General features: G+C 42.2%; 1 protein-coding gene across 2 annotated transcripts in view; it reads left to right on the plus strand.

Moving 5' to 3' along the window:
- Window positions 1-27,954, plus strand: part of LOC123991686 (MAM domain-containing glycosylphosphatidylinositol anchor protein 2-like) — a 371,078-nt gene that overhangs the window by 279,970 nt on the left and 63,154 nt on the right. For both annotated transcript variants that reach the window (XR_006830836.1, XM_046293334.1), the window contains exons 11-12: window positions 9,644-9,792; window positions 15,292-15,469. Coding sequence is in view for 1 of the 2 variants with exons in the window: in XM_046293334.1 (XP_046149290.1) it covers window positions 9,644-9,792; window positions 15,292-15,469 (327 nt within the window). In the remaining variant the exon portion in view is untranslated. The remainder of the gene's footprint in view (window positions 1-9,643; window positions 9,793-15,291; window positions 15,470-27,954) is intronic.

Consider the following 27,954-nt stretch of genomic DNA (forward strand, 5'->3'; position numbering starts at 1 on the left):
GACAGACCTAGTCGATATGACTATTTGTTCAGCACTTTTGAAATGGAAAGCGACAGAATTCAGAACATAGTCCGTTCTTGCAGTATTCTCCCTGTACACTAAGTCAGAGCCGTGGAAAAAATAACGGTTGCATATAAGCAGTCAATGAAAGCTTTTTCAATATTTGACGATGACATTTCTCTAAAACAGGCTATAGGCTACATGTGCAGCTCCAAGTCAGAACAGTAGGTTAAGTTCTGAGGGGGCAGAACCAAGGGTGAGACATGGGCTATTACACAACATACACTTAGCATTACTTTCTTAGCTACAGTATAGATATATCCCTGGCATATTACATCATTTAAGCAGTAGCATACACAACATATTTTTTGGACCGTTGTTGTGCTGTGCTCATTTGAACAGGTAGGTGGTGCAGCAGTCCATCTTGTGGGCAAATTTTTTCATCAAACTTTGACATCAAAGTCTGGCATGCTCTGGATTTATGTTGCTTTTAAGACAACTGGGAACTCGAAAACAAATTAGGTTGAATCATGACATCAGAGCTCTAGAAAAAGGCCTGAGTTCCCGACATGGAATTCCGAGTTGGATGACCGTTCAAAATGTATTTCCCATTTGGATCTCGTTTTTTTCAGAGTTCCTAGTTGTCTTGAATGCAATGAAGTCAGAGGTCGGAGATTTCCCAGTTCCCAGTTCTTTTGAACAGAAGTCATGCTGGATCGACACATGACCAATGTATTCAAACATTTCTGGCCCATGGTGTTGCATGTGAATGTTTATCCTTTTAAGCTTGGACCCTTTCAGACAGATTTTTTTTATCCTTAAACCCAGACTTGGAGCAGGTAGGGGAAGGAAAATAGTGATTGCTTTGCGATGCTTGCAGTTAGCCGCTGATTCTTTCCAATCCACTCATTGTTGAATTTGCGACTTCTGACTTGTTGTGTAATGTTTATATCCAGTGGCCGAGGAGCACATAATACGTTTTATCTATCATTTCTCCCGATAATTATGACAAGGATTGAATAGGATTTGCCAGTTGATTGTCCATATGATTCTGCTTGTCATGACGATGACTGCTTGTCTAGCTAGTTAACTTGTTAGCTAAGATTTTAAAAGTATGATGTTGACATGATCATTCCAATCAAAGCTACGGTAGATTTAACGTGATATCTGTAGCCAATGATCTTGTGCCTTCTTGGATGGGCACTTCTAATGTAACTCTATGGCAGCACCCGAGAGTGCTTGAACTGCCTAGCTCTCTCCGTAGATTATGCGTAGACGTAGTGTTCCCATGAGTGACAGAACACTGAGCCAATCACGGCGCAACTAAAGAAGATTACCAACGTCTACGCTAAAATATATATTGTTTGCAAACTGATATGTAACACTAATTAATGCTAAAATAACATGCAAAACAGGCCAACTTCTTTTTTTATTATTATTTTTAGCTAAACAGGTGGGGCTCAATGCCTTGAATGACAGGTCACCACTGATCTAAAACATTTCTAGGATGGCCCAACCTCTTCCCTCTTGGGTGTATAGCCAATATTGGACCTGACCTCAACTTTCCTCAAATTGCTGTGCTACAGTTTGACACACACTCTAAAGTGCAGTCATGGTAGGGCCTTTTAAAATCTTTTTTTTTTGTTGCCTAATTCTGTTTTCTCTGTTTAGGTTTTCCAGGTTTCATATTTCCCCCAATTTTGCAAGGTTTCCCCCAGTTTTTCCACACCTTTTTTAAATAGAAAAACAACAACATTTGATTTTCTGTGTTAGCGCGCGGATCCCATTACCAGGATCAAAATCGAAAACATCCGGTGAAGCTGGAGCACGCCAAATTCAAATTGCAAAATCGTAATATGAAACATTCATGAAAATACAAGTGTCTTACATTGTTTAAAAGCTTAACTTGTTGTTATTCCAACCGAGTTGTCAAAAAGGCTTTACGGCAAAAACATACCATGCAATTATCTGGGGACAGCGCCCTACACCAAAATACTTTTCTAACCAGCACAGGCATCACAAAATCCCAAATAGCGATAAAATAAATCACTTACCTTTTGAGGATCGTGCTCTGTTTTCAACCCCAAGGGTCCCAGCTACACAACAAATGGTTGTTTTGTTCGATAAAGTCCTTCTTTATATCCCAAAAATGTCAGTTTATTTGGCGCACTTGATTCAGTAATCCACTCTTTCAACATGCATACAAACGAATCCAAGAAGTTAGCAGTAAAGTTCGTCCAAACAAGTCAAACGATGTTTCTAATTAATCCTCGGGTACTCTAATATCTACATAAATGATCAAATTTAAGACACAGAATAGTTTGTTCAATAGGGATAATAAATAACAAAGAGTGCACACCTCATTCACGTGTGCAACAAGACTACATTTCTAATGAGACACCTTGGAAAAACTACAACTACTCGGTCATTTTTCAAAAAACAAGCCTGAAACCTTTTCTAAAGACTGTTGACATCTAGTGGAAGCCATAGGTACTGCAATCTGGGAGCTAGTTATTTGTATATCGCATTGACAAGCATTGAAATGGACTGTGTGTCATGCAGGTGAAAGAGGACCCAAAAGCGACTTAACAGAAACAGAGTTTATTTAAGTCCAAACAGGGAATAACAGAAATCCTCTAGTCTGTAGAGGGGAATAACTGGAGAAGCGGCCACAGACTGCAGGTCGCTTCGGGTAGGCGCAGGCCGTAGTAGACAGAGACACCTGCTCACACGCAGCATCTGATGAAGGCAAAAAACACGACAGGACAGGGCGATACACAATCACAGCAAAAACACGACAGGACAGGGCGAAACGCAATCACAGCATGGTGAATACTAAACAAGGAACCGACGGGACAGGAACGGAACACAAAGGAAGAAATAGGGACTCTAATCAGGGGAAAGGATCGGGAACAGGTGTGGGAAGACTAAATGATGATTAGGGGAATAGGAACAGCTGGGAGCAGGAACGGAACGACAGAGAGAAGAGAGAGCGAGAGAGTGAGAGGGGGAGGGGGAGAGAGAGGGATAGAAAGAGGGAAAGAACCCAATAAGACCAGCAGAGGGAAACGAACAGAATGGGGAGCACAGGGACAAGACATGATAATAAATGACAAACATGACACTGTGACCTCAAAAAAACATTTTCCGGTTGGATTTTCCTCGGGTTTTCGCCTGCCATGTCAGTTCTGTTATACTCACAGACATTATTGTAACAGTTTTAGAAACTTCAGAGTGTTTTCTATCTAATGCATATCTGGGCCTGGGTAACAGGCAGTTTACTTTGGGCACGTCATTCATCCGAACTCCGAACACTGCCCCCTAGCCCTGAGAGGTTTTAAACCACATCAGGGGATGACTTTTGAGTTCTGGGAAAAATCTAAGAAACTTACATTTTTGCATGTAGTTGCCCTTTAATTCAGTGTGCATGCCCTGCACTGTTGTTGGTTAGGAGTGTTTGGTGTTTCTGTAGCGCAGAAAGTGCACATGTGATGAGTTCGCAAATCAAATGCACGCTTGTGGTGTCACTGGACCGCAAAAAAATGAGTAAGATAACATGTATTTATTGTAATTCAAATTAATTTGTAGTAGTTAAGTGTTGAGTTAGATTACATGGTTATTTCAAATAATTTCTGTGACAAAAAAAATCTGCTAGCTAGCAGGCTCAGCTAAATAAAAAAATCACCCTAAATACAGCCACGTCTCATAGGAACATCATGAGATTTATAAATTAAAGATAATATAATAATACGAATCAAATGGAGTTACCCATCTCCCCATTTAGAGTATTTCTGGCTCAGCACAGACCTCATCCAGATGGTGAGACAAAGCCATTTCAAAACAGACCTATTAACTTTCTTTGTTGTTACTTTTAAGGTTGGAACCAACATGCACTACATCCAGCAGGCAGAGAGGCAATAACCATTCGTCTGCCAGCTCATGGACAAGCCACACCATTCACCGCCCTGTGTAATGTCCAATGTAATTACGTTGCTGGACATTTTGAAACGTATTGTGTTTGTAGTGTAAAAAAAAAGGAACAGTGTGGTTTGAACATATCCTTCATGTTTATTTGTTTTAGCTGTTATTGATCATGATCTAAGTGTTAATAAACTTGTATTGACATCATTGAGCCTTTAGGTATGTGTTATGAATGACCGAAGGTGTCTCACTTCAAATGAAGTATTGCAGGACACTTACATACAGTGTCAATAGATAGGTTATTAACGTTCTGCTAATTCATGAAGGTTCTCTCATGATCCACAGGTTACTGTAGTGTGTGAGAGGTGTTTAAATAGGTTGATGGACCTGCAAAGCTTTCGTGTGTGTGTGTGTGTGCGTGCGTGCGTGCGTGCGTGCGTGCGTGCGTGCATGCCAGAGCCAGAGCCAGAGCCAGAGCCAGAGCCAGAGCCAGAGCCAGAGCCAAAATGATTTGGAGTAGTCCAACCTGGGACTACCGCACGAGGTATTCATCTTCTGTCACCTTGCTGGAGACTAGGGCTTGATTACAACCTGTGTACAATGGTGGCTGATCTTTCAGGAGGGGAGTGGGTGAAATGTGTCAAAGACCTGACTGGACCCAGCACCGCACGGTATGGCTCGTTATATTGTTGTGTGCGTGTTTGTGTACTGAAGAAGATGTAAGTTGATTCCAGAAGAAAACCACTTTCAATTTACTTATATTGGGAGTTATCACACACAGCACACATGAGCCTGGGATATCCACCATTCAATGTTGGCTTTAGTGGGAGTGACCATAGAATTCTATCGGAGTGACCTTACTGAGTAAAGTATTTGTAATCCGCTTATGTCCTTTGCTAGCAAAAACGTTCCTCCTGGTCATCACTAGTCAACACAGCGACAAAGTCATAATTATGTCAAAACCCTGCCCATTTCCACAATTTATCTTTTACAAATTGTAATTTAAACCTAATCCTAACTGATGAAGGCCAAATTTGATGTGTTGGTCCAGCAGACGGGATTAGGAGTAATGTGACAGACGTGACTTCACTTTAGAGTGTGTGCCATCCTTTCAGCACAACACGTCACCCTTGATAAAGCACATGTTCATATCAGGTTCAACATAGTGGGTTATGTCACATTTGACATGGGTGATTATGTGACACAGTTATGCCACATTTATGAACCCTTTATAAGGCATGACATACTGTTATAGATGCTTTGTGACACACATATGTAGTGCTTATGAAGGCATTATGAAGGATTTAGGACGCCTTTATAAGCTGAACGTCATTTAAAGCGGGACTGCCTTGGTCAACCTCGAATACACTACAGGTTTGCATTTCCTGCTGTACAGGAACATTCTCAGCAACAAACGAGGGATCAAATTGAGATCCTACATCTATATAATCTTCAAAAACGGTTCTATGTAGCACCAAAAAGGGTTCTGCTATGGTTACAAACCAAAGAAACCCTATCTGGTGCTATACTAGTACCATTATTTTTGAGTGTGTTGCTGTCTGACAGTGATGGATAGCCACTGATGAGTGACACGATGTGCTGTCGAAACCAACAGGGAGCATATGAATAGTGTTATCTATCGATCAGCCCTGAAGGACAGAAGCATACTGTATAGGTTATATAAAGTCATGTGACATGTAATCCTTTATGATAGCCCGGAAGGCATATGTATAAGAAGCGTAGTGTCATTACTATATGTAAAAAAATATATATATAAAAAAAATTGTGACAATTAAAATATCTTATAAATATGTCTTTACTTCAACCGTTATTATAACAATAGTGAAATTGTAACCAAAGCTCATTTGATATTAATAACACATCCATCTCCGTTTCCCTTGGTAATCAGAAGCCAGACTGTAACATTATAATGTTCTATGTCGAGACATATTTGTTAGACAAAAGCACTGTGATGTTTGGGGAGCAGAGTTTGAGTCTCATGAGGGAAACACATTTGTATGTGTTTCTTTGAACCCTTCTCCAAACTGAGGCTAGGGTACAGTTAAGCCACTGGAAAACAAATATGTCATTGGGTGTTTGTTGCTACCAGAGCAAACACTGGGAATATTTCACTCCAAAAGCAAGCTTTTGTTCTTCACGCATTGCTGAAGTTTGGGTTTAACATAATTTAGTTTTGTCACTTTTTCCTATTTCTTTTGGTTTCAATGAATATTAAAATACATTTAAACTGAATGTATCGTTTTACTCATAGATCCAAATTGTTATTCAGTTAACGCGGTCATTAGCATACATCTAGCTACTTCATGACCCTTGTGACTGGAGCAGGTTGTGTGTTCATATGAAGTCTCAGCTACATTACCTGTCTGTGGGGGGAGGGGAGGTAAAGACAGACTAGCATATGGCTGCTGGACAGCTTCTAAATAAATATAAGTATGTTTATAATCCATTTAAATCAAATGGGTAGTGGTGGTGGCAGGTCGGTATAAGTGGTTATGTTGTAGTAGTCCATTGTTTACTACGGTGTTCCATCATGTAGTAGCTTGATAATGCACAACAAGTGAGAGGACTTTGGGAAATGCTTGTATTCATTCCATACCAGTCATGCATATAATCTATTGATAGCTAAATAGACCTCTAGTAATTAAAATAATTTGGTTTTGTTTCATTTGCATTGCTTGACCTTGCTTGCTTTGTGGTTGGTCGCTCCGTGCTCCAGTCTATTTCAATTGTAGAGAGAGTGAGTGAGTGAGTGAGTGAGTGAGTGAGTGAGTGAGTGAGTGAGTGAGTGAGTGAGTGAGTGAGTGAGTGAGTGAGTGAGTGAGTGAGTGAGTGAGTGAGTGAGTGAGTGAGTGAGTGAGCAACATGGGTAGATGGAGAAAGGCTACTTTTTCTACCCCAAAAACCTGTACAGAAACAACATTTTCGACCCTCAGATCAACGCTGACTTTTCATATTACATTAATGAGTGGTTTTCTGTGACAAGTGTATGACCTTTGAAAGTCACATGTCTACAAAACATAGAAAGAATAACAGGAATTAAGTTGACGAGAAAGAGAGGGAGAACGAGAGAGAGACAGAGACAAAGAGAGTGACTTGTCCCTGGGAGTTTCTGTAGCATTCCCCAGCATGGGCTCAATTCACAACTGTCAGGTATAATCGTATTGTATTCAGTTCAGTTCTTGATATTTTCTCTACAATTGTTTTTACTGGAAAGATGACTACTGTAGAATACAGTTATGCGATGGTTAGTTACGTATCTCAAGTGCAAAACGGCATATACTTCCCTGAACAGAAGAGATGGTTAGGAATCCATGAATTGTTTTTGCATCTCATGACTTGACTGGATTCTAAACTTGACTGGATTCTAAACTGTGTTACAAAGAGCATGATAAATAGCACATTTCAATCCATTAGTATACACTTCCTTTATCCAAACAGGTTTTTATGGTAAAAATACTGAAAACACATTCCCCAAATATTGTTCTGCTCTAGCCCCATTGGGTTTCTTTCTCTTGTTCTATGGAAATGATATTATCTTGTTGATGAATGAGCGTTTTTTTGTGTGGATTAGAATATTGTATTTTAAACAGCTTTATCCATGTAGAGGCTTGTGATCTTTACTCGGCTGTCCAAACAAATGCAAAGCTTCATTAACCTGAGTTATTGTCTATAGGACTCAGGACAAAACACGTCCAGGAGAGATTGTGACTTATTATCTGAGGTGATTATGAGAATTGATCAAACTAGTGAGTGGCTGAAAGAAACAGTCAATCTTGATTTACGCCCAAAGTGGTATACAACCTTTTTTTATCAGTATTTTGTTGATGGGTTTTAGAAGTCCTCTCTTCAGAAACTGAATTGATTGATTGTAAAAGTAGAGGCTTAACCTCTGAGTTGATTTATTGGATGCTAAATCAGATTTGTTGAGTTATGTTATAGGGCTTCCTTCTAAAATAAAGGTAAACACGTTTAACCTCTTAAGCATTTACAGGATCGGTGTCCATATACCGGGATGGTTGTTGCTAATGTGCGCTAATGTGACTAGAATGATGTTGTAAGCAACAGCCAACTTTCCAGGACATAGACATGTCTTATATGGGCAGAACACTTAAATTATTGTTAATCGAACTGCACTGTCCAATTTATAGTAGCTATTACAGTGATAAACTACCCTGCTATTGTTTGAGGAAAGTGCACAACAACAAAACACTTTTATCACGGCAACTGGTTTGAAACATTCACCTCTGAAGGTAAGTAATGTACTTCCATTCAGTAATCTGGCTCTGATTTGTCATCCTGAGGGTCCCAGAGATAAAATGTAGCATAGGTTTGTTTGCTAAAATCCATTTTTATATTCAAATGGAGGAACTGGGTTCAACTGTACAGTTTGAACCCCTGCTGTCTCTAAACTAATTCAAGCAATAGCTTCGCTCATTTAAACCAAATGGAAAGGGTTGGATACAGAAGAAGACAACAAATCAAATCAAATGATATTGATTACGTTCGCATACTGTATTTTGCTGATGTCATCGTCGGTGTACGGAAGTGCTTCTGTTCCTAACACTAGTCTTAAAGCCATGATGTTGTGAGACAGAAATTTGCCCAGTGAACTTTTTACCCTTTGTTCTCTTTTAAAAAGTCACCCAGTCCCTTAGTTCTTTCCACTATGATGGCCCTTCTGGCAGGCAGACACCTGATGGAGCTGTGGTCTATTTGGTTCACACTTCCCAGCCTGTGGGCATAAACTCCACTGATTGGTTCACACTCTTCAGACTGAGCACTGATAGGCTGACCCTCCCAAGCCTGCAGGACTAAACTCTTAACTCTGGGGATCATTAAATGTGTCTGGGGGTCTGCATAGAGAGTCTTAATAAGTCATTGACGTAAACCGCCATGACAGCTCTAATAGACTTTGCTGCCGGAGAGATCAGCAAGTTGCTCTGTCTCATATTCATATTGTCAGATCACTGCATCACTTTATTTGAGTTAGCATTAGCCTCTGTCTTGACTATCGCCATTAGAAATCCTCCCCTTTTTTGTTGTGCTTCCGGAGACTGAATTACAACAGATACGACTGTATGAACCGCTTCCTGTTTTGGTCTCAGCGAGAAGAGTGTTATACTGTCTTTAGAGAGTCTCCTCTTGAGTGCTTTAAATTTTAAAAAACTATTAGTGTGTTTACTTTTGACCTGTGAGGAATTTATTTTTGTTGGCTCTCTGTCTCTTCTGTAAAAATGGAATATGTCAAGCAGCCCACTTCAGGACACTGTACTGAACACACAGTAGGTTTCTGTCCTGACAATAACACAGTTGGCCATGTGGCTGGCGATCAAATCAAACAGCTTTCTTGACAAAATACCTGAGAAAGATTGACAGACTTCTGTAAAAAAAAAAAGAACTCACACCCCTGACTCCTCATCTAACTGTGGTAAATATAGGGCTGCTGGAGGCAAGCCTTCTGGTTGATTCCTTGCAGACATTTTGTGGAATAATACTCAACATGACATATTTGCATTTTGGTAACCCCAAAATAAATAGCAAATATTGTGCAGTATGTGACCTTATTTATCTTGATCCAGTATCTCTGATACATATGGATTGGTTCCCTTACTCCATCGATGCCGCAGGTAAAGCTGAACAAAAATGGAAAATGCAAAAACCAAAGATGAATTAGTCCTAAATATAGTTTTTTTATTTACAGGGAAGGCGTATCCCCCAGAGTTCTACTACGACACGTACAGTCCTCTGTGGCAGAACCGACCTACAGTCTACGGCTTCAAACTGCAGTGGACCCAGATGAATCCCAACACTGTGGACCGCATTGTGGCCTACCGCCTTGGCATACGACAGGTAGGTGTGTGCGTGCGTGTGCATCCTAACTCTAACCCTGGGTGTAGAAAGGCCTTACATACGACAGGTAGGTGTGTGCGTGCGTGTGCATCCTAACTCTAACCCTGGGTGTAGAAAGGCCTTACATACGACAGGTAGGTGTGTGCGTGCGTGTGCATCCTGACTCTAACCCTGGGTGTAGAAAGGCCTTACATACGACAGGTAGGTGTGTGCATGCGTGTGCATCCTAACTCTAACCCTGGGTGTAGAAAGGCCTTACATACGACAGGTAGGTGTGTGCGTGCGTGTGCATCCTAACTCTAACCCTGGGTGTAGAAAGGCCTTACATACGACAGAAAAGGAACATGACAGAGGGAATATCAGAATAACCAGTCAGGGACATAGACTCTCTGTAGATACTCCCAACCCATATTCTATGCATTGCTTGCTTGTTATTGTTCTCCTTGGACAGCTTCATCGGCCCAGTGGAGAGAGAGCACCATGTGGAGAAAGGAGTGGCAGACATTGGTCCTGTTTACCTGCAGATGAAGGCTTCAGATGACAGGCAGTCAGCATTGATTTATGGTTGTCAATCTCTCTCTCCTTCCCACTACCACTGATCCCTCCTCTCTCTTTTTTTCTGATCACAATTTCTTATTTTTTCAGTTTTTTTTATTTTTTTATATTCGTATATATATATATATATTATTTTTTTTAACTAGGCAAGTCAGTTAAGAACACATTGTTATTTACAATGACGGCCTACCTTGGCCAAACAGGGACGACGCTGGGCCAATTGTGCACCGACAATGGAACTCCCAATTACGGCCGGGTGTGATACAGCCTGAAATCGAACCATTTTGTCAGTAGTGACACCCCAAGCACTGAGATGCAGTGCCTTAGACTGCTGCACTACTCGGGAGTTCTATCTATCTATCTATCTATCTATCTATCTATCTATCTATCTATCTATCTATCTATCTATCTATCTATCTATCTATCTATCTATCTATCTATCTATCTATCTATCTATCTCTCTCTCTCTCTCTCTCTCTCTCTCTCTCTCTCTCTCTCTCTCTCTCTCTCTCTCTCTCTCTCTCTCTCTCTCTCTCTCTCTCTCTCTCTCTCTCTCTCTCTCTCTCTCTCTCTCTCTCTCTCTCTCTCTCTCTCTCTCTCTCTCATCATAGTGAAAGACAATAGTCCCCCTTTTTCAACGGCATCTGTTGCGTCACCTAATTTTATCACATTAACACGTTGGTAGCATCGTTAAACTGAGGCTTGATGCCACTTTTTGTGGTCTCTTTCGTTGTACCCATAACCCCCTACTGGGACAAAGTGGCACCCTCCCTTTGGTCACAGCAGGCATTGACTTTCACAACCTACAGAAACATAATGTAGAAATGTACGCTACTGTAGGTCTCTGCATGATCCTGTCTGTCTGTTGACGGTCTGAGAATGTTGTTCATGGCAGTCTTGATTACATTAACCACAACGATTACAGGGAAATATGCTATAGTATTTGTTAGCTTTTATTGGTTAAGTGGAAGCTCTTATTCAGAGCCACTGCATTACAGGCGACGGTTAAGCCTTCTGAACTGACGTCCTCACATTGAGTGAGTCTAATACCGAGTCTAATAGCTGTAGGTATACTTCAATAAATAGTATAATTCCATTTTGTTTCCTACTACACCCCGTACGGCATTTACGCTTGAAAAACACATTAAAACCGGGCTTGTTTCTGTACCTCAAGGATTTTTCTGTCAACAATTTCAGTCGGCTTGTTTGTTAATGAATTTGGTTGCATTCATGTGATTCGTTCATTCGCCGTGGGAGCCAATGGTACGCCGGCTACCTGCTTGTCAGGCAGGCTGGTTTTCGAGAGCTTGCCAGGAAGACACATTTACTCTCCCTTCGCTGGAAATCAACTGGTCCTCTTCACAATTTCACAGATTAGTTCTGGGCTGGTGCTAAAATGGGCCGACAGTAATTCCGCAATCACATTAACATTATAATCTATTTAGCTGTTGTTTGGAGAGAAAAAGAAAAGGCAAGGAAATAGTCCCGCCTGTGTGCTCTCTCTTGCTTTTGTTTTTTATTTCCTACCTGGCAAAGCAGAAAATCGTTGTTTGCGAGAATTCATTTTCTTTTACCCTTTTTTTCCGCCCAAGGTAGTGGAGTGCATCTCAACTAGGCTGTGTATCCCAGGCCTCCCTACCTGCTGTTGTCTTAGATACAGGAGGTATTATGCTTTAGGGGAGTTAAGAGGGGGCCCATCGGTAACGTTTACCTTGAAGGTGAGCCTCTCCTTCATGTTTCATCTGCCAAGAAATGATTGAATCTTGACCCTTTTTCTTTTCCACTTTTCTTCCTTCGCAATGAGCATTCTGTTTTCATCGCTCTTTGCGATTGAGATAGCGATGGAACATGAATGAGTAAGGAGGAGAGAGGGAACAAGAGAGAGAGGGAGAGTGAGAGGAAGGAAGGAGGAGGAGTGTTTCCCTCCTTCATAAATAAATAAATGCTTAGATACCCCCGGTAGGATGCTGAGCGGAGTGAGCTGAGACAGTGGTGCAGTAATGAAAGCGTTGGCACATGGACCACTCCTCAGCTCTATCTGCTATTTATAGCCATGAGCAGAGCAGCTAACACTACGCCTGTTCTGTTATGTTCCCCCTCCATTCCCACATAATCATTATCATTTCCCCTTCGCCGCTGCCTTTGAATTAATACTGAGGGCTAGTGTGTTTTATGCCTCTATAATGGATGGCTCTCTGTTATTGTCTGGGGCCTGGTGTGAAAGACAGACCGACAGACAGGCGGACAGGTAGAACAGGCCGGTTGGGTCGAGGAAAGAGAGTGTGAGGCCCTAGTTGAAAGGAACGAGCGTATAGGAGCGAGGAGAAGCACAGAGCAGGATCACGGCCCACCTTGGCAGTCATGGCTGCTGTCTGTCTGTGGACTTCACTTCTGAACACTCTACTTCCATGTCAGCCCACTGCAAAGACAAGGCAGCCTTTCTATGTCTACTCTCTGTCTCTCGCCTTCTTTTTCTCTCTCTTGTTCCAGCCTTCTTCCCTCCTGAAGCATCCTCACGCTGCAATGACAGCCTTATCCTTTTTACTCTCTCTTTCTCTCTTTCTTTCCCTCCTTCTCTCATGCGTTGCAATGAAGAAATTACAGCCTCTTCCTTCTTCCTCTTCTCTCTTTCTCTCTTTCTCTCTTTCTCTCTTTCTCTCTTTCTCTCTTTCTCTCTTTCTCTCTTTCTCTCTCTCTTCTCTCTTTCTCTCTCTCTCTCTCTCTCTCTCTCTCTCTCTCTCTCTCTCTCTCTCTCTCTCTCTCTCTCTCTCTCTCTCTCTCTCTCTCTCTCTCTCTCTCTCTCTCTCTCTCTCTCTCTCTCTCTCTCTCTCTCTCTCTCGCGCCTCCTCCTCCTCAGTCAATTGATCTGTCAGTCAGTGTTGGATCAGTGAGCGGGGCGAGGAGCAGCACAGATCAATAGCAGCAGACTAATTACATGTAGCCAATCAATCTCTCTCTGTGTCTCCCCCTCCCCCTCTCTTTCTGTCTCTCTCTCTCTCTCCTTCCCTCCTCCTGCATCTCTCTCTCCCTCTTCTCTCTCGTTCTCTCTCTCCTAATGTTGAAAGCCACTTTGATTAGTCCTGCGTTTGACTCTGCACCCGTCTCTTTGATCAACTTCTCTGGTTCTTACAGGTACCATAGAAATCCCACAAACTGTTGCTGCAATCTACTGAATTTAGATGTGATATGGCACTCTGCCTCTGTCTGACTCCCTGTGAAGAAACACTAGGAGTGAAAGGTAATGAGTTACACGCAGAAAAGGATAATTGCATCAAGTCAAACAAACAATAATGGGAGAATAAAACAGAAGTGCCAAACCTAAAGAAGTTAAACAGAGATGCACTGTTGCAAATCACATTAAAATAGTAAAAGGCTTCTGTAATGAGCAATTATAGATTTAATTAACTATTTAAAAGACAATTCTGTTCCCTGATGGTGGAAAGATGGAGTCATCAGCTTCCATTTGTTCAGTCAGAGTTTGAGGCAAAGTGGTTCTGGAGCCAAGATTGGCATTTAAGGCCTCCATCTGCCCCTAACAGCATTGTACACACTTCATCATTCACGCACACGCACATGCATGGATACTTGCATGCACTCATATTGTATGCACACACACACAGACACACACACACTTCATCAAACTCATCTCCAAAACCTTCCAATTCATGCAAATTAGCAGAGGTGCCTTTTGGACTCTGTGGTATAGCGGAAATGAAAGGGCGAACTGTTACAGCCTGTCTACAATTATAAATAACAGACAAAACCAGAGCTATTTACCTGTGAACCTAACTCTTAGTTGGTAATTACACAGCAGACACACACTGGTTAATTACTTAATTGGCACTGGCTTACCAAACACACACACCCACAAATACACACACACACACACACACACACACACACACACACACACACACACACACACACACACACACACACACACACACACACACACACACACACACACACACACACACACACACACACACACACACACACACACACTGCGCATCCTTAGAAACTCATCCATCGCTTCTCCCCCTAGTCTCACTCTCCCTTCCTCTCTATCCTGGCAACACACATTCACAATGGCATATGGTGACTATTTGTGATGCAGGAGCTGTTACCATTCTCTTTTCCAGGTCTCTGCTATCCTAACTGATCCTCTAGAAGAAAATACATCCCTTTTTCCCTTATTCTCTCTCATGCTCAAGCCCTTTCATGGTTCCCAATGAATGTGCAATGCATCACTTGCCTCTTTGAATTCCACACTGGTTCAAAGCCACGTTGCAATTGTATCACCAGGCATGAATAGCAGGAGCCGTGTGAGGATGACTTAAATTTGATCATCACCTGAAAGAGCAACGTCTAAAGATGTGATGGGGAATATTCCGTTTACGGTTAGTCTCTTTTAAGGCAGGGGCACGGTCTGTGTGATGCGATGCATAGAGAAGCATATGGACCATGGTTAGAGGGAAACTTCAAATATGACCATGTTTGATAAGAGGCTGTTGGTAAGGATGAGAATGAAAAGGCAAGAAGTCTTGAGGATGCATCACTACCGGTCATGCCCCCTTCCCCTGTAGAGATTTGTAGACTACATTCATGACACGAGACTCATTCCAATTCAATCTGTTTCAACCTGTGCTCACTTTTCTTCTCTGTGTATGAAGGCAACGCTGGTTTGAATCACCGGAATGTGGGAGTCTCATAGTATTCTTTACACTGTGTGTGTGTGTGTGTGTGTGTGTGTGTGTGTGTGTGTGTGTGTGTGTGTGTGTGTGTGTGTGTGTGTGTGTGTGTGTGTGTGTGTGTGTGTGTGTGTGTGTGTGTGTGTGTGTGTGTGTGTGGTGAGAGTGGCGTGTGTGGTGAGAGTGGCGTGTGTGTGTGTTAAGTATGTTCATTTGTGTAATTCTAACTGTTGTCATGTGTCCTCCCCTCCAGACGGGGCTCCAGAGGTGGTGGGAGCAGGAGATCCCCGTGGATGGAACCATCACCAAGGGAGAGCTGAACACACACAACCTGACAGAGCTCATCAAGCCTGCGGCCTACGAGGTGCGCCTCACCCCCATCACACGCTTTGGAGAGGGGGACTCCACCATCAGGATCATCACCTACAGTGGTGAGTAGACCATTTAGAATGGTCTCTGTATGTTTAGGGTTACAAATTCCTGTAATTTCCCTAAAAATTCCAAGGATTTAAGGATATCATGGTTGGAGAATTCTGGAAATCCTGCTAATTTCTTCTAATTCCAGGAATATTCTTAGAAATTTTGGGAAAGAAACTAGAATTGTATCTATTTGTTTGGGAATGTAACAACCCCAAGCAGGTGTATATTGTATGAAAATGAGGAAAACTGTTCAATGTGAAGTGTGGATGAAGTCAGTGGTCTCCTACTCTGGGACTAAATTACAGCTACAAGGTAACATCCTTCATTAGGTATGCGTGTCATCCTGTGATGATCCTGTGATGATGTAGTCATGACAACTAGACCTCTAAACACAGCGGTTGAGGTTGTTAACAACAGGAAGACGAGGCAGGTTGCTAACAAACAGAAAGGTCAGTTGTCAGGGAAGATAGTCAATGATTATGATATTGACTAGATCATCCAGTGCCCTAATAGATAATAAAGTGCATACATATTGATCTGACAAAATCAATTAGATTGTTGACAGCGAGTGAAGCTATTTATGCTAGTTTGGCTATCTATGCTAGCTAACGCAAAATAAAATGTTGACAAAAAAAGCTACAGGAACTAGTTTGGCTAGCTGACGCAAAATAAAATGTTGACAGAAAAAAAAGCTACAGGAGCTAGATTGGCTATCTATGCTAGCTAACGCAAAATTGACAGGAAAAAAAAGCTACAGGAGCTAGATTGGCTATCTATGCTAGTTAAGGCAAAATAAAATGTTGACAAAAATAAAAAAGCTACAGGAGCTAGCTTGGCTAGCTGACGCAAAATAAAATGTTGACAGAAAAAAAAGCTACAGGAGCTAGCTTGGTTAGCATGCCAACCCTGAGAGCCGAGCCAAGGACACATACAGTGCCTTTGGAAAGTATATAAAAATAAATATTTATTTATTTATTTTTGAAATTCTTCAAGCTCTGTCAAGTTGGTTGTTGATTATTGTTAGAAAGCCATTTTCAAGTCTTGCCCTAGATTTTCAAGACATTTTAAGTCAAAACTGTAAGTAGATCACTCAGGATCATTCAACGTCATTGTAGACTACAGTGTAGATATGGCCTTGTGTTTTAGGTTATTGTTCTGCTGAAAGGGGAATTTTTCTCCCTGTGTCTGTTGGAATGGAGACTGAACCAGATTTTCCTCTAGGATTTTGCCTGTACTTAGTTGTATTCCGTTTCTATTTATCAAAAAACAATCCCTAGTCCTTGCCGCTGACAAACATACCCATAAGATGATACAGACACCATCATGCTTGAAAATATGACGAGTGGTACTCAGTGATGTGTTGGATTTGCCCCAAACATAACACTTTGTATTCAGGACTAAAAGTTCATTTCTTTGACACATTTTTTGCAGTTTTACCTTGTTTCAAACAGGTTGCATGTTATGGAATATTTTTACGTTGCACATGCCTTCTTCTTTTCACTCTGTCATTGAGGTTAGTATTGTGGAGTAGCTACAATATTGTTGAACAATCCTCAGTTTTCTCATCACAACTATTAAACTCTGTAAGTGTTTTAAAATCACTATTGGTCTCATGGTGAAATCCCTGAACAGTTTATTTTCTTTCCGGCAGCTGAGTTAGGAAGGACAGGATCTGAAGCCTAATTAATAACTTCACCATGCTCAAAGGGATATTCAGCATCTGCATTTGCTATTTCAGCCTCACCCGTTGCTGATAGGTGTATACAATCGAGCACACAGCCATGCAATCTCCATAGAGAAACATTGACAGTAGAATGGCCTTACTGCAGTGAATTTCCATGTGTCACCGTTATAGGATGCCACCTTTCCAACAAGTCAGTTCGTCAAATGTCTGCCCTGCTAGAGCTGTCCACGGTCAACTGAATGTGCTGTTATTGTTTTTATTTTTATTTAACCTTTATTTAACTAGGCGAGTAAGTTAAGAACAAATTCTTATTTACTATGAGGGCCTACTAAAAGGCAAAAGGCCTAAAAATAAATTAAATACAAATATAGGACAAAACACACATCACGACAAGAGACAACACTACAACATGGTAGCAACACAACATGGCAGCAGCACAAAACATGGTACAAACATTATTGGGCATAGACAACATCACAAAGGACAAGAAGGCAACATAACATCACTTAAATCAGCCACAACTGTCAGTAAGAGTGTCCATGAATGAGTCTTTGAATGGGGAGATTGAGGTAAAATGGTCTAGTTGAGTGTTTGTTGCAGCTCGTTCTCGCTGCAGTGAAGTGAAAAGACGAGCGACCAAGGGATGCTTTGGGGACCTTTAACAGAATGTGACTGGCAGAACGGGTATTGTATGTGGAGGATGAGGGCTGCAGTAGATATCTCGGATAGGGAGGAGTGAGGCCTAAGAGGGTTTTGTAAATAAGCATCAATCAGTGGGTCTTGTGGCGGGTATACAGAGATGACCAGTTTACAGAAGAGTATAGATTGCAGTGATGTGTCCTATAAGGAGCATTGCTGGCAAATCTGATGGCCAAATGGTAAAGAACATCTAGCTGCTCGAGAGCACCCTTACCTGCTGATCTATACATTTAGTCTCTGTAACCTAGCATGGGTAGGATGGTCATCTAAATCAGGGTTAGTTTGGTAGCTGGGGTGAAAGAGGAGCGATTAAGATAGAGGAAACCAAGTCTAGATTGAACTTTAGCCTACAGCTTTGATATGTGCTGAGAGAAGGATAGTGTACCATCTAACCATACTCCCAAGTACTTGTATAAGGTGACTACCTCAAGCTCTAAAACCTCAGAGGTAGTAATAACACCTGCGGGACAAGGGGCATTCTTCCTACCAAACCACATGACCTTTGTTTTGGAGGTGTTCAGAACAAGGTTAAGGGTAGAGAAAGCTTGTTGGACACTAAGAATACTTTGTTGTAGAGCGTTTAACACAAAATCTGGGGAGGGTCCAGCTGAGTATAAGACTGTATCATCTGCATATAAATGGGTGTGAGAGCATCCTACTGCCTGAGCTGTTGTTGATGTAAATTGTAAAGAGCATGGGGTCTAGGATCATGCCTTGGGGTACACCCTTGGTGACAGGCAGTGGCTGAGACAGCAGATGTTCTGACATTATACAGTGCACTCTTTGAGAGAGGTAGTTAGCAAACCAGGCCAAAGACCTCTCAGTGACACCAATACTCCTTAGCCAGTCCACAAGAATGGAATGGTATACCGTATCAAAAGCTTTGGCCAAGTCCATAAAAATAGCAGCACAACATTGTATAGAATCTAGGAGAATGACGACATTTTGAGGACCTTTAAGGTTGCAGTGACACATCCATAACCTGAGCGGAAACCAGATTGCATACCAGAGAGAATAGACATCAAGAAATCCAGTGAGTTGATTTTGACAAATTTTTCCATCACTTTTGATAGACAGGGCACAATAGAAATAGGCCTATAACAGTTAGGATCAGCTTGATCTCCACCTTTAAATAAAGGACGAATGCTGGCTGCCTTCGAATAAATTGGAACCTCCCCAGAGAGAAGAGACAGGCTTGGCGATTATAGGGGCAGCGGAAAGTGAAGTGGAAATGTCTAGGCACAACAACGGCAAGCTCACAGAACGGGACAACTGAGTGCTAAAGCGCGCAGCGCGTAAAAATAATTTGTCCTCGGTTGCAACACTCACTACTGAGTTTCAAACTGCCTCTGGAAGCAACGTCAGCACAATAACTGTTCTTCGGGAGCTTCATGAAATTGGTTTCATGGCCGAGCAGCCGCACATAAGCTTAAGATCACCATGCGCAATGCCAAGCGTCTGCTGGAGTGGTGTAAAGCACTCTGCCATTGGACTCGAGCAGTGTAAACGTGTGCTGTGTGCTCGCAGCCCAACGGACGAATCTGAGTTTGGCAGATGCCAGGAGAACGCTACCTGCCTGAATGCAAAGTGCCAAGTGTAAAGTTTCGTGGAGGAGGAATAAAGGTCTGGTGCTGTTTTTCATGGTTCGGGCAAGGCCCGTTAGTTCCAGTGATAGGAAATCTTAATGCTACAGCAATAAATGACATTCTAGACAATTTCGTGCTTTGGGGAAGGCCCTTCCCTGTTTCAGCATGACAATGCCCCCGTGCACAAATCAAGGTCCATACAGAAATTATTTGTCGAGATTGGTGTGGATTAACTTGACTAACCTGCACAGAGCCCTGACCTCAACTCCATCAGTCAGCTTTGGGATGAATTGGAATGCTGACTGCGAGCCAGTCATAATCGCCCAACATGACTGCCCGACCTCACTAATGCTCTTGTTGCAGAATGGAAGCAAGTCCCCGCAGCAATGTTCCAACATCTAGTGGAAAGCCTTCCCAGAAGGGTGGAGGTTGTTATAGCAGCAAAGGGAGGACCAACTCCATATTAATGCCGATGATTTTGAAATGAGATGTTCGACTAGCAGGTGTCCACATACTTTTGGTCATGTTGTGTATTATTCGGTGCCCTCCTTTATGAGGCATTGAAAAACCACCCTGGTCTTTGTGGTTGAATATGTGCTTGAAATTCACTACTCGATTGAGGGATTTTACAGATAATTGTATGTGTGGGGTAGAGAGATGGGGTAGTCAATAAAAAAAATCATGTTAACCACATTTTTATTCTTGCACTTATAGGCTTGCCATAACAAAGGGATAAACGTTTCTAAAAACATAATTCCACTTTGACATTATGGGGTTTAGTGTGTAGATCAGTGACAGAACATCTTAATTTAGTCCATTTTAAAGTCATGCTATATCACAACAAAATGTGGGGAAAGTTAAGGGGTGTGAATACTTTCTGATGTCTGTTAGCAAATCTAGTTAAGCTTTAGGATCTGTGATTGAGAAGCACTCTGACACTGACTGTGCTGCTAGGTTGTCACACACCGTCTGCCTGCCTGCCTGCGATGCTGTGTTCTTCAACCTGAAATGATCTGCTGCCTGACTGCTATAGTTTTGAATTATTCCATTTTACTGCAGCTCATCAGAGCTGTGAAAGGCTACTGCTGCAGCGCTGAGCGGCTCCAAACCCCAGTGTGCTCGTACGTGTGTGTGTGTGTGTGTGTGTGTGTGTGTGTGTGTGTGTGTGTGTGTGTGTGTGTGTGTGTGTGTGTGTGTGTGTGTGTGTGTGTGTGTGTGTGTGTGTGTGTGTGTGTGTGTGTGTGTGTGTGTGTGTGTGTGTGTGTGTGTGTGTGTGTGTGTGTGTGTGTGCAGGTGGCTGTAAAAATAGCTAATTACTGTACCCTAGGCCTAGGAATGGGCCTAGGACTACACTACCTTCCACTGCTACACAACCGCAGGATAGCGGAAAGGCTGTATGCTAGGGATTGGCTTCCCCAATCAAAAGCCCTGGATTAACACCAAGGTTGTCGCTAAAGTAAAGGACAGGACTACCGCACACAGGGCTATCACAGACAACCCTGAGACGTCAGGAACAGGAATAAGTACAACAAGGCCCTCTATGACCTCTGCAGAGTCATCAGCAAAAGGACAATATAAGAAAAAGGTGGGATCATATTGCACAGGCTCCGCCGCCCGCTGCATGTGTTAGGGGCTACAGTCCATTACGGAAGACCCAACTGTGATCTGCCAAACGATGCCTCTCTACCAGGCGAACTCAATTCATTTTATGCACTCTTTGACAACAGCAACATCGTGCCGGGTGTGAGGGCCGACCCAGAGGATTGGGTGATCTCGCTCTCCGAGGCCAACTTGAGAAAGGTCTTCAATCAGGTCAACACCTGCAAGGCTACGGAGCCCAATGTGTATTCCAGGTCGGGTTCTCAGAGTATGTGCAGAACAGCTGGCAGGCATGTTCATGGTAGTTTTCAACCTCTCCTTGTCCCAGTCTGTGATCTGTAATCCCCACTAGTTTTAAGATGACCGCCATCATTCCTGTCCCCAAGAACCCGAAGGCTTCATGCCACAATGACTACCGCCCTGTAGCACTCACTTCTGTAATCATGAAGCGCTTTGAGAGGCTGGTTCTGGGACACGTCAACTCCACTATCCCAGACACCGTAGACCCATCCACATCAACGGGGCAGCAGTGGAGCAGGTCGAGAGCTAGAAGTTCCTCTGACTTCAAATGGTCCAAAGAGGAGCAACCTCCCTGCCAGGTTGTTTAAAAATCCTCTAAAAGTTTTACAGCTGTACCATTGAGATCATTTTGATTGGGCTGCCTGGTATGGCAATAGTACTGCCCTCGATCATATGCCGCTGCAGAGGGTGGTGCGCACAGCCCAGTACATCACTGGGGCCGAGCTCCATGCCCTCCAGGACATGTTTTTTAATTGTATTTATTTAACCTTTGTTTAACTAAGCAAGTCAGTTAAGAACAAATTCTTATTTACAATGATGACCAACTAAAAGGCAAAGGCCTCCTGATGGGGAAGGGGGATGGGATTAAAAATAAATCAAACAAACATACAGGACAAAACACACATCACAACAAGAGAGACAACACTAAATGGTGTATTATTGGGCACAGACAACAGCACAAAGGACAAGAAGGTAGAGACAACAATACCTCACGCAAAGCAGCCACAACTGTCAGTAAGAGTGTCCGTGATTGATTCTTCGAATTAATAAATTGAGATAAAACTGTCCAGTTTGAGTGTTTGTTACTGCTCGTTCCAGTCGCTAGCTACAGCAAACTGGAAAGGCAAGCGACCCAGGGATATATGTGCTTTGGGGACCTTTTACAGAATGTGACTGGCAGAACAGGTGTTGTACGTGGAGGATGAGGGCTACAGTAGATATCTCAGATAGGGAGGAGTGAGGCCTAAGAGGGTTTTATAAATAAGCATCAACCAGTATTTATATCAGGCGGTGTGGTAGTTTAAACGCTCCAACCACCCAAGCCATAGAATATTCTCTCTGCTTCCACACGGCAAGCAATACCGGTGCAGTCCAACAAGCTCTTGAACAGCTTCTGTCCCCAACCAATAAGACAATAAATAAATAGCTAACAAAATAGCTACAGACAATCTGAGTTAACCTTGTATCCTTATTGACCTTTCATTTTTTATTTTTGCACTGCCTTTATGCACACTCACAGGGCCTTACACTCTCACACACACACACACACACACACACACACACACACACACACACACACACACACACACACACACACACACACACACACACACACACACACACACACACACACACACACACACACACACTCACTCACTCTATCTGATCACTCACACATAATATGCACATACATTTACACTGACTCTACACACACTCACACCCAGTCACATACAAATTGCTGCTACTCTGCTTATCTTATTTCATGTTGCCTAGTCACCTTACCCCTATACATACAGTATCTACCTCCATCACTCCAGTACCCCTGCACATTGTAAATATGGTATTGGAACTGACCCTGTGTATAGTATGCTAACTTACTTATTGTGTTCTTCATATTTCTTCTAATTTCTCATGTTTTGTTTGTAGTATTACATTGTTGTTGATTATTGCATTATATACTTGTGCATGTGATATTAAAACTTGAAACTGGCATATGCAATATTGTTGGAATTACCAAGCTGCAATCATTATCACTCTCAAACTTTGTGATTCTTCATATAATAAATAGAGGAACTGTTTAATGTGTTTAATGCATGAGTGAGTGGATTCCCCCGAGGCAGATCATGTAATCAAAGCAGGGACATCAAGAAGCTGATGAAAAGATGTGTCATTATGACACTGTTATTATACCATCTGAGGTTAGCTAGTTGATAGGAAATAGAATTGTCCATATGTTTCATAGTGTTTTTGAGTTGCAGGAAAGTAAGATAATGACTATGGAGCAACATTAGACCAATTTCCTGTAGACCTAGATTGAGTTAGACCTAACTCATCGTTGTCTTCTGTGATTATGTCTATGACGTTGGCCTAATCCACAGATTTGGGTCTGACAGTAAGGCAGGATGAGCAATCGCTCCTATGAGGGCCAAATAACAGAGGATAGCAGGTTTGCTGTGTGTTTGTTGGTGAAAACTGCTTAGTGTCCCACACTGGCTGGGGTATGAAGAATGGCAGTGTCACCACTCTCCCACACTCTCTTAGATTCTGCTGTTGTGACAAAGTCAGCAGCTGTTTGCTGATCCAAATTCAGTTTTGGCTTTCCAACAGCCCTTCCAAAACAGATTGAATGTGTAGGTGACAACCTTACTGTCACACACGTTGGCAGTATAGCAACGGCTCTCTATTGTAGGTTGCTTTTGTGCTGAGATATCATGTCTGCATCATGTTTCCCTTTGCATCAAACCTTCACTAAATCAGACTTTGAGTATATCTAGCACTCTGCTGTGTGTGACCTCTCTATCGCCCCTCTAGTCCAGGTCAGGGGGTCACTGGCAAGCCAGTTGTGTGATTATGTCCTCTTACTTCTCTCCTGTCTGTGTCACTGTGTCCAGGGACAAGGTTGAGCCATCCCCTGCAGTTTACACTACTACTGTTAAACTCATCCACACAGAGGCTCAGGGTGAAGGGAGTCAAGTCACTCTCGCCAATTTGTTCTCTTCTCTCCTCTTCTATTTCTCATCTCCTTCCCTCTCTCAATGCAGGACACAAGCTGGAGTTTGAAGAATAGTGATAGCCTGTGGATGCATCCACAGAGAGCTAGAAAGAGGGACATAAGCAGAAAGACAGAGAGAACTCTTCAAATGAAGGACACACGGATGTGATCCCAAAGTTATTTTGTCCTTGAGATTCAAGCATTTTCTAGAATTCAGTGATTATTCTGATGGGTGGTTTTGAGCCATGAACACGTCGTCACACAGTCTTTCTCAGAAAGACATGGCTGCTCTCCAAAACCAGACCCTTTAAATGTGATTGATGTGAATTGTGGAGAGCAAGCCGTGGCCGGGATTGTGGATTGTCTGTTTATGAATGGTTGGGTTGCCTTTGAACGATCTGCTTTGTAATACAGTTGTGGACCAGCGGACAGGGCAGCCTGCCAAGATGATGTCTCTCTGTGTGTATGTGTGTTTGTGCATGCGTATGTGTGCGCATCCTAGTATATGCGTGTCCTAGCTGTGTGTGTGTGTGCGCCTGCCTGCATGTGTCCTGGCCAGCCCCTAATGTGTTTGGCGGTCAATGAACTCATATTGTATCACAGTGAACATGGTGGATTTGAAATGAGATGCACTGGCAGACATCTAATAGACATTTCTCACTGGAGTATGTAAGGTTATTCAACAGAATTGTAAATGAAGTGAAACTATGTCCAGACTAGTATGTCAAGGTAGGCAGTGTGCAGTGACACACCTCTGTGTTTATCTCTGTTGCATTTGGATGGAAAACACAGTCTGTGTCCCAAATGGTAACCTATTCCCTACATAGTAAACTACTGTTCCAAACAGAAAAGTAATATATGGCAATATGCAATATGTATATTACTTATGTTTTATATGGACATATATGGTGGAAACAATATATGCTTATATATGCATCCACACATATAAGAACATATACTGAATGTCACATATATGTTGAAATATACAATAATAGGAATTCCAATTAATCCCAAAGGTGTTCGATGGGGTTGTCAAGTTCTTCCGCACCGATTATTCCTCCTCCACCAAACATTTCTCTTTTAGCATTATGCATTGGGGCAGGAAGAGTTCTCCTTGCATCCAGCAAACAAAGATGTGTCTGTTGGACTGCCAGATGGTGAAGCGTGATTCATCACTCTAGAGAACGCGTTTCTACTGCTCCAGGGTCCAATGGCAGCGAGCTTTATACCACTCCAACCGATGTTTCACATTGGGCATGGTGATCTTATGCTTGTATGCTGTTGCTCGGCCATGGAAACCCATTTCATGAAGCTCCCGATGAACAATTATTGTGCTGATGTTGCTTCCAAAAGCAATTAGGAACACGTTAGTATGTGTTACAACTGAGAGCAGACGATTTTTATGTGCTATGTGTGTCAGCACTGGATGGTCCCGTTCTGTGAGCTTGTGTGGCCTACCACTTAGCGGCTAAGCCGTTGTTGCTCCGAAACGTTTCCACTTCACAATAACAGCACTTACAATTTCCCGGGGAAGCTCTAGCAGTGCAGGAATTTGACGAACTGACTTGTTGGAAAGGTGTCATCCTATGATTGTGCCATGTTGAAAGCCATTGAGCTCTTCAGTAAGGCCATTCTACTGCCAATATTTGTCTATGGCGATTGCATGGCTGTGTGCTCAATTTTATACAACTGTCAGCAATGGGTGTGGCTGAAATTGATGAATCCGTTAATTTGATGGGGTATCCACATACTTTTGTATATATTGTGTATATGTGCATGTATGTATAATACTTAAATGCTCATATGTGTGACAGATGTAGTATTAAAATGTGTATTACATATATCAATAGGTGTAGAACTTACAGTGAAATGCTTACTTACAAGCCCTTAACCAACAATGCCGTTTTAAGGGAAATACCTACAAAAAAATACAATTAACAAATAATTAAAGAGCAGCAGTAAAATAACAATAACAAGGCTATATACAGGTGGTACCGGTACAGAGTTAATGTGCGGGGGCACAGGTTAGTCGACGTAATATGTACATGTAGGTAGAGTTATTAGAGTTACTAGCGGCAGTGTAAGGGGGGGCAATGCCACTAGTCTGGGTAGCCATCTGATTAGATGTTCAAGAGTCTAATGGCTTGGTGGTAGAAGCTGTTTTAGACTCCTTTGGGACCTAGACTTGGCGCTCTGGTACCGCTTGCCGTGAGGTTGCCGAGAGAACAGTCTATGACTAGGGTGGCTGGAGTCTTTGACCATTTTTAGGGCCTTCCTCTGACACCGCCTGGTATAGTGGTCCTGGATGGCAGGAAGCTTGGCCCCAGTTATTGCAATAATGAGGCTGGTAGATCCCCATAATGAGGCTGATCGAGTAACCTAACCTTTACACAAATGCAGAGTACTAACAATGCTCAGTCATGGTTGGTTCAAACCCCCCCCCCCCTCACCCCATGTAGCCCGAAGAGCCATTCTGGATTCATCCTGTCATTATCTGTAAGTGGGTTGTTGTCTTAACCCCACCCTGGCTTAGTTTCCCAGGTGCAAGGATGATTTAGGACAATGAGGCTATCTCTATCTCGGTTACGCCCACCACATCTTGTATATATATATATATATGCCATTTAGCAGACTCTTTTATCCAAAGCGACTTACAGTCATGTGTCTTGTCTATGTAGTGCAGTCTTTAACTCATTTGTCAGCTCCAGCCATCTCTAGTGACCATACGCCCAGATTAGCTGCAGGAAACTAGAGTGTAGCCCATGAAAACACAGACACTGGCAGGACAGAAATGTCTTACTATTAGTTAAATATGAATTGTTAAAACCTCTTAAGGATCCTTCCCTTTTTTTCAATTTTCACCTGAAATGACATACTCAAATCTAACTGCCTGTAGTTCAGGCCCTGAAGCAATGATTTGCATATTCTTGGTACCATTTGAAAGGAAACACTTTGAAGTTTGTGGAAATGTGAAAGGAATGTAGGAGAATATAACACAATAGATCTGGTAAAAGATAATACAAAGAAAGAACCAACCATTCTTTTGTATTTTTTTGTACTATCATCTTTGAAATGCAAGAGAAAGGCCATAGTGTATTATTCCAGCCCAGGTATAATATATATTTTGGCCACTAGATGGCAGCAGTGAATGGGCAAAGTTTTAGACTGGTCCAATGAACCATTGTATTTCTGCCCAAATATGCCTAATTTGTTTATTAACCTGTAGTGACGCCCAGCCCATGAACGGGACCGTTATCATCATCTGACATTAATTAGAATAACGCAACGGACATAAATCTTCCTAGAAAATATTCCTATTCATGAAAATCACAAGTGAAATATATTGGAACATAGCTTAGCCTTTTGTTAATCACCCTGTCATCTCAGATTTTCAAAATATGTTTTACAGCCAATGCTAGACAAGCATTTGTGTAAGTTTATCATAGCCTAGCATAGCATTATGCCTTGCTAGCAGCAGGCAAACTTGTCACGGAAATCAGAAAAGCAATCAAATTAAATCGTTTACATTTGATGAACTTCTGATATTTTCTCTCACGAGACTCCAAGGTAGACAGCCAAAGTTAATTTTATCCCAAAATATTATTTTTGTAGGCAAAATAGCTCCGTTTGTTCTTCACGTTTGGCTGAGAAATCGCCCGGAAATTGCAGTCACCACAACGCCGAAAAATATTCCACATTAGCTCCATAATATCGACAGAAACATGGCAAACTTTGTTTAGAATCCATCCTCAATGTGTTTTTCTAATATCTATTCGATAATATATTAGTCAATATATTAGTCGGGACAATTCGTTTTTCACTCTGACCGATTGGAGTAATGGCTACCTCTGTATTTTACGCGAGAATCTCTCTCGGAGCCACCATGTGACCACTTATGCAATGTGGCTGCCTACG

Source organism: Oncorhynchus gorbuscha, linkage group LG12 (assembly GCF_021184085.1).
Source record: "Oncorhynchus gorbuscha isolate QuinsamMale2020 ecotype Even-year linkage group LG12, OgorEven_v1.0, whole genome shotgun sequence".
Taxonomy (NCBI): Eukaryota; Metazoa; Chordata; class Actinopteri; order Salmoniformes; family Salmonidae; genus Oncorhynchus; species Oncorhynchus gorbuscha.